The sequence below is a fragment of the Oratosquilla oratoria genome, chromosome 12 (genome assembly GCF_046742065.1).
Source record: "Oratosquilla oratoria isolate Oo_2021 chromosome 12, ASM4674206v1, whole genome shotgun sequence".
In the NCBI taxonomy this organism is placed as follows: Eukaryota; Metazoa; Arthropoda; class Malacostraca; order Stomatopoda; family Squillidae; genus Oratosquilla; species Oratosquilla oratoria.
The window spans coordinates 51,765,503-51,773,638 of NC_134788.1; the positions used below are offsets into that span (position 1 = coordinate 51,765,503).

Genomic DNA, 8,136 nt, shown 5'->3' on the forward strand with positions numbered 1-8,136 from the left:
GACATTTCTCCCTAAACCCTCTATGCACTAGTTTAAATATATCCAAAATACCTCCCTTTCTTCTACACTCTTCTCATTACCAGGCCCATATGCACTTACAAAAACCCACATCTCCCTTCCCAGTTTCACCCTCATGCACATTAACCTTGAAGAAACCTCCTTCCATTCCACATGTTTACCTATCTCTTCACTTAGTAGTATAGTTAGCCTTTCTCTCTCTCATCCTCTCTTCACTCCTGACATCCTCCCAGCTACGCTCCCAAACTCAAACTTACCCCTCCCTTTCAACTTAGTTTCACTCAGTGCCAACACATTCAACTTTTTTCTGTAGGTGTTGTATTTGTGCAGTCTGTAATTGTCTTTAGAGTTTTGTTGTGCATAGTCTGTAGGGTGTTGTTCATCACTGAGTGTACATATTGTTTATATAGTGTATTGGTAGATTGTCTCATCTAAATGTTGTACTTGCAAGTGATTTAAGCACATTGAGTCTAGTTGTGCATTTTATGTTTATTATGTGTTTCTTGAATGACATGAATGTATCAAATGTTACTTCAAGAATCTTGGGTGTCTTGTTGATAAAGAAGCATAACATGTATTTGTGTTCTGCTATCCAGTTTGTGATAAGTGTGGCTTTGGATTTGGTTAAGGCTATTTTGAGTCTGGTGAAACAGGTGTTGAATGTGTCAAGGTATGGCTGTCTGTGTGCATATGATTATCTCGTCTGTGTGGAAAGTGATTTGTATTTCTGAAGTGTGGGGTTTGGGTATATTATACCTGTATAGATTAAAGAATATGGGGGATAGAACTGGGCCCTAAGGTACTATGTTCCTAAAATTTCTGGTGTGCAGATAATGGCCATTATATGATACATAGACATATCTACTTACCAAATAATATGTCATGATATCTGATATGTATATATATAGATTTTTTCAGCACATTTCTAATAAGTAGGATTCAATATATCATAGCACCATATCTTTTAGTGTTTCTACCTATTTTATGGTAATTAATAGCAAGTACAAAGGGTGTGTTTCAGTACATAGAGATTTAAGTACAAAACATCCACTATCCTATTACCATGTATTACAGATTTTCAAAAATTTTGATATCAGTCTTATAATTTTTTTTTTTTTTTCATGATGAAGGTACATAACACCATTTCTTTGGAAGAAGTATCGATAGACATACATGTCATACAATGATAAGTATCCAGTGGGACATCTACAGCAGAGCTATGTCATGAGTCATCTTAGATATTGTGAGATGACCTACACTACAGAAAATCTTTTTCACTGTGAATTGTGTGATTCTGCTTTTTCATGAAAGGGTCACCTCACACAGCATATGAGAATGCACACAGGTGAGAAGCCTTTCCAATTTGACCTATGTGATTCTACTTTCTCACAAAAGGTTTCTCTCAAAGAGCATATGATGGCCCACTCAGGAGAGAAACCTTTCCGATGTGGCCTGTGCGATTCCACTTTCTCACAAAAGAGTTCTCTCACAAAACATATGATAACTCACACAGGATTGAAACCAATCCAGTGTGACGTTTGTGGTTCTTCTTTCTCATTAAAGGGTCATCTCAAACAGCATATGAGAACCCACACAGGAGAAAAGCCTTTCCAATGTGACCTGTGTGATACTGCTTTCTCACAAAAGGGTCACCTCACACAGCATATGAGGACCCACACAGGAGAGAAGCCTTTCCAGTGTGACCTGTGCGATTCTACTTTCTCAAGAAAGGTTTCTCTCATAGGACATATGGGGACCCACACAGGAGATAAACCTTTCCAATGTGGCCTGTGCGATTCTGCTTTCTCACTAAAGGATTATCTTACGAAACATATGATGACCCACACAGGATTGAAGCCAATTCAGTGTGACGTTTGTGGTGGTTCTTTCTCACAAAAGAGTCATCTCAGACAGCATATGAGTACCCACACAGGAGAAAAGCCTTTCCAGTGTGACCAGTGCAATGTAACTTTCTCACGAAAGGGTCACCTCACACGGCATATGAGGACCCACACAGGAGAGAAGCCTTTCCAATGTGACCTGTGCAATTCTACTTTCTCACAAAAGATTTATCTCACAGGGCATATGATGACCCACATAGGAGAGAAACCTTTCCAATGTGGCCTGTGTGATTCTGCTTTCTCACTAAAGGTTTATCTCAGAAAACATATGACGACCCACACAGGATTGAAACCAATCCAGTGTGATGTTTGTGGTTCTTCTTTCTCACAAAAGAGCCATCTCAGACAACATATGAGAACCCACACAGGAGAGAAGCCTTTCCAGTGTAACCTTTGTGATTCTGCTTTCTCACAAAAGAGTCATCTCACACAGCATATGAGGACCCATACAGGAGAGAAGCCTTTCCAGTGTAATGCATGCAATTCTAATTTTTCACAAAAGATTTACCTCTCAAGACATATAAGGACCCACACAGGAGAGAAGCCTTTCCAATGTGACCTTTGTGATTCTGTTTTCTCACAAAGTAATCATCTCACAATACATATGAGGAACCACACAGGAGAGAAGCCTTTCCAGTGTTCCCTGTGTGACTCTGCTTTCACAGTAAAAGCTTATCTCACAAAACATATAATGACCCACACTGGAGAGAAGCTATTCAAGTGTGACCTTTGTGATTCTGCTTTCACACAAAGTGGTACTCTCACACATCATATGAGGACCCACACAAGAGAGAAGCCTTTATAATATGACCGTTGAGATTCTGCTTTCTCACAAAAGGGTTTTCTTACACAACATATTGGGACCCACACAGGAGAGAAGCCTTTCCAGTGTGACCAGTGTGATTCAGCTTTCTCACAAAAGAGGTCTCTCAAGCGCCATATAGTGACTCTCATTAAAAGATTCCATTATGATGTGTGCAATGAACATTGTGCCCTGAAAGCTGTGTGCCTGTATCTACTTAGTTGTATTATATGGAAAGGGAGCTATGCTTGTGGTGATCCGTCTTTGTATCTTTCAGCATCAAGATTTTTCTCAAAATTTTGAATAGTGTTTGCACACACTGTTTCTTTGTCTAATTTGTTCCAGGTATCTATCACTCTGTGTGGGAAGCTTTTTTTTACAGATCTCTTCTGTAATTATCTTTTTTGAGTTTCTTTACGTGTCCTCTTGCTTTTCCATTGTCCCATTTCAGTAAATTATTCTTATCTAAGATTTCTATTCCTTTCATAATTCTATAGATAGTTAGTAGGTCTCCTCTTTCCCTTCTTTGTTCCAGAGTTGGTAATTCTGATTTGGACAGTCTTTGTTCATATGTCATTTTGGAAAGAGTTGGTACCAGTTTTGTTGTTACTCTTTGTATTCTTTCTAATTTTGTTGTATTCTTTTTGGTCCTGGGTGTCCATAGTGTTGCTGCGTACTCGAGTTTTGGTCTTATTAGTGCACATATGCTTTACAACTAATGCACAAAGGAAAAAAATATGTTCACACAAGGTATTCAAGATGAAATTAATTTTTTTTTAATTGAAGAAATTAATTGTATAATTTAATAATAAGTCAAAACAGAAGAAAGATGTGATTTTGAGAATCTGTCAGTGACCTTTGTAATTTAAGTATAAATTTCATGATTTCACATGCAGTTTTGAGATCATTTGTACTCTGACAGTTATTCATCACTAATACTTGTCCAGTCAAGTGAATTAAATCAAGAAGCATGTTCTCAGTTTCACCCCTCAAATATAATAGTCTTGATGGCCTGATAATTGTGAATACTTGATACAATTACAGTGGGTTTTTTTCACGTATCAGATTCTATTGGAAAAGAAAAGAAAATCCGTAGCATTTACTACAAAGACCTACTCTTCAAGAATAACAATGTGAGCAAAGAGAAAGACAACTAAGCTTGGTAGAAAGTGTAGAGGGACGTGACCTGTATTGGTAATATGTAGCCATTTGAAAGTTTACAAAAAAAAAAAAATAATAATAAAATAAAATAGAATAAAATAACAAAAGTGCAAAGAACTGATGCACCATGATGTCAAATTCAAAGGAAGTGAAGGGTTTGAGGTGAAAAGGAACTGCTAGCTACTAGTGAATGGTTGGATGAAAAAATGAAACTGCTGCACCCATTTACAGGACATATTCCCAGAGGATGAGGTACAAGAATGGTCAGTGTTTGATATCTCCTGTATTTCATATTGTGATTTCTCACTTGGTAGTGAACATGTTAATGTCCTTTTTCTTCATACTGCAGAAATATTTGTTTAGTGATTTCAAATTTCCTGTGCAAGAAAACATTAAATCCAAAATTATATAAAATATTACACAAATATTGATATTTGCTCATAAGAATGAATAGTTCTGTAACTTGGCAAAGTTGATAGATATTGGAGGAACCTTAGTCTAATGAATCGAATAATAAACTTGGAAACCGTTTATGGGAATACTATTTGGATATGCTTAAGAGAGTGAAAAGTGAGCAATTATATAGAAATTCGATCAATTTAGATAATGTGTTTAAGGAGTGAGTGAATGCCAAAGAGAGAATGAATAAGAATATAGAACCTAGAACTCAACAAGCTGAGAATTAGTAATAGATTTATTTTATTATGTGTATTTGTAGCTATTTGCATAATTAGAAAGTTTAAATAAAGGTAATCAGTCATTAATTTTATCTGTTTTACTTAATTTTGTACTAATCAGATAAATATAAATGGTATATTAAATATTTTTGTCAGTTCTGTCATTGTTGTCACACAAAGGACTCATGGAATGCAAAGTAAATGCAAAAAATATAGAATTGAAATATATGCCTATTATTTTTTGAAAAATTAAATTTAAAGGGTATTTCATATACACAACAAAATATTAAACTAAATGGCAGTCAAAGAGGGCATACCTCCACCAATATCAGGATCACAAAATAAATATAATTTTGCTCGCATTACAAATGATAGCAGTGGCCACTTTGTATACAATCCATGAAATTTGTATACAATCAGAATTACAAATTTGAAAAACACCTGTCTCAGGATATACATCCAGATCTGCCTCAAAACCCACTAACTTGCTTATTGGCCTAAGATTCAACTTTCCACAAAATTTAATTGAAATCTGAAGGTAAAATTTTTTGTAAATTTTGTTAAAATGATGGTAAAAAACATAACTTCCTTGGTTGAGGTAATAATACACACTTGAAAATAGTGTACATTTGCCTAACTGGTTAGTATTATGGGTGTGCATATTGCACACAAGCAAATTTGTACACTCATATAGGTGGTTGGAATTTATTTTTGCAAACAGTAATAAAACACATGCCTGGCCACAAAAATGCCTTTGCTGATTCTCTCGAAATATCATTTTTAAGGGGGAAAGTGTCATGCCTTGGTATGAGTATGATAAAATGCATGTCTGCCATTGTCATGACCTTGCATTAGTATTGCAAAAATTGTAAAAAAATTATGTGTGTAACTATGTATCTTATGTTAAACTTTATGATGACTTTTATTTGCATTGTATTAAGAAATTAAAAATGTTTTTGAATTATATTGCATTAGTTGTATTACAATAATATTAAGAATCATGTGATGCTATATAGATTGTGTGGAGGTGTGAAAGGGGAGGGAGGAGGTATACATATGGGAAGTACATTCCTGACATCTGAGCCATTTTTGTAAGGACTACCTGGTGCTCTGCATAAATGAATAGTATTGACATCATCAGTGAAGGTTATATAAGGAGATGAAAACAGACAAGAACATATCTGGAAGAACAATGAGCAGAGGGAGTAAAGCTACAGGAAAATATAAAAATTGGTTCAATTTCCAAAAAGACTGATGGGAGTGTAGAGTGTATGGATTTTTTTGGAAGTTGCAGAACTGGAAGTTTTACTCAAATGAAGAAGTGAAAAAAGCAAAGGAGCTGGAAGTGCAAATTTGGCAAAAAACAAAACAAAAAAGAAAAGAAAAAAAAAACAATGTTTATGAGGAGGTGGAGGACAGAAGACAGATTTATATCCATGTGGTGGGTTATCATAGAAAAGGTGAAAGATGGAAGCCCTATAATCAAGGAACGTCTTGTAGCAAGGGGTTTTGAAGAGGATGCATCCAGCTTTAGGAAGGACTCCCCAGCTTGTTCTAAAGAATCTTACAATTGGCTCTGGCAATGGCTTCTGCGTTTGGTTGAGTGTCGCTGCCTGGATGTGAAGTCAGCTTACCTTTAGGACAACTATATAGAGCAAGAAGTTCACTTGTGTCCTCCCCAAGAATATTACTGTGGCCAGCTTTGGAGACTGAAAAAGACTGTGTACAGTCTGTGTGATGCAGCGAGAGTGTGGTACTTGCGTGTCAAGAGTCAGCTACTGTCTCTGTCAGCTGAGGGGTATCCACTCAAATTATCCTTGTTTTCTTTGTATTATGGTGGTGAACTTCATGGTATCATATGTGGATGATTTTCTCTGGATGGGTACTAGGGTGTTCAAGGAGAAGGTTATTGATGTTCTGTATTGGGAGCACAGCATCATCTACCTTCAAATACATAGGTTTGGAAGTGGACATTACTGCTGAAGGTATAACAGTTGGCCAGTATAGTAATGCCAGTCTGCTCACACCACTGAATTTGGGATGTCACAGGTCAGCAGCTAAGTCCAGTGAGGTGTTGGACAATGAGAAGAAGGAATTCTGTGCTTTAATTGGTCAACTGAGCTGGATAACTACATAAACGAGACCAGATATTGCCTTTGATGTGTGTGAACTGAGTGGTCATCCTAAAAATGTCACAGTGGCTGATGCTGTGAGACTCAATAAGATTATCAACCGAGTTATGGGTGACCATTTTTGTTTTTGTTTTGTTTATAAAGCTGTCAGTTGTGGAGGACTGTATGATTGGGTGCTTCTCAGATGCTCCTTTTGGGAACCTATCTGATGGTGGTTCCCAGGGAGGATTTGTGATTTTTCTCAAGGATGAGGAAGGAAGAAGATACCTGATTTATTGGCAGTAGAGGAAATTGTGCCAAGTGGTGAAATCCACATTGTCTGCTGAGACCTTGGCTCTTGTTGAGTGCGCTGAGACAGTTTCCTATCTTGGATGGATTACCAGGAACATTGTCAGAGATGAACTCTTTTTCTAGGGTTGGAACCTTGGAGCAACTTGCCGACTGCCCTACTAGGAGGGGGGGTTTCAGCACAACATTTGCCATCAGCTCTCTCAGGTCAATAGGATTCCTTGGCTTACAATTACTGTAAGTAGCTAAGAAGACGCTCATTCATGAAGTGAAAAAGATTTATTCCATGTCAATAAATTGGTCTTCAGTTTTGTCTTCAGTTAAAAAAAAAAGAGAGGGAGAGAAAAAAGACTGAGCATTGTTGGAGTGCTCATTTGTTGTCATTTGTGTGGTTCAGTGAATGGACACCAGGTGTCAGTATTGTTGAGCTATGTGGAGTGCTGGGTCCACAATGTAAAGTAAGAATTGACTAGAGAAAGGACTGGATTGGACCTAACAAATATATTTATGTAAACTTCTACCGAGATACTTTTATTTTGAGAAGGGAATGCACCATGTGTTACTTGACAAAATCATCAGAGGCCATAAAAAACAGCTGCTATCTAAACTAGAGATATTAGGTCGGGATCTAAATAAAGTGCATACACTGCTGATAATGCAGGTGTAAAATATATAAAATACAATAATGTTAATCAAAAAGTGAACATGGCTCATAAGAACCTTACTGCTGCAAGCTTTTTGGCTCATATTTTGTATGCAACTATATTTGCTACAGTTACATTGTAAGTTGATGCTGAAAATATTATGCTCAAAGTGTATGGCATCAGCTCAACTAAAAGAAGAGCACAGTCAAAGGAATTCAGTGAATTTGTAGAGGTTTATATTTGCACTCTGTTGTGACTAGATGGCTATCTCCTTTACCAGCTATTGACAGAATACTTAAGTGCTGGAAAGCCCTACAAGTTATTTCCAGAGCTTAGGTGAAGAGTGCTTGCCCCAATGTACTATGGAAGTGCTTTGGAGATGGAATAAATGCCAGTGAATTGTCAGAGATTCTTCTTTAGTCACACTTTTAAATTGTTCTCAAACACTGCAAGTTGATTCATTTTAGTTTTTACAGTACATCTTTGGTGGCACATTGCTTAAATAATGTAGTA

General features: G+C 36.7%; 1 protein-coding gene across 1 annotated transcript; it reads left to right on the top strand.

Moving 5' to 3' along the window:
* The first annotated feature begins 1,434 nt into the window (after positions 1–1,434).
* LOC143030385 (uncharacterized) lies at positions 1,435–2,917 on the top strand. Its single transcript, XM_076193533.1, has 2 exons — positions 1,435–2,343; positions 2,389–2,917. The coding sequence occupies exons 1-2, from the start codon at positions 1,435–1,437 to the stop codon at positions 2,722–2,724; spliced, it is 1,245 nt and encodes a 414-aa protein (XP_076049648.1). The 3' UTR covers positions 2,725–2,917.
* The last annotated feature ends 5,219 nt before the right edge of the window (positions 2,918–8,136 follow it).

Excerpts from the sequence above, each read along its gene's own strand:
- LOC143030385 (XM_076193533.1), top strand. The coding sequence starts at position 1,435 with ATGGCCCACTCAGGAGAGAAACCTTTCCGATGTGGCCTGTGCGATTCC. Across the intron at positions 2,344-2,388 it reads CTTTCTCACAAAAGAGTCAT|TGTAATGCATGCAATTCTAA; the intron begins CTCACACAGCAT and ends AAGCCTTTCCAG.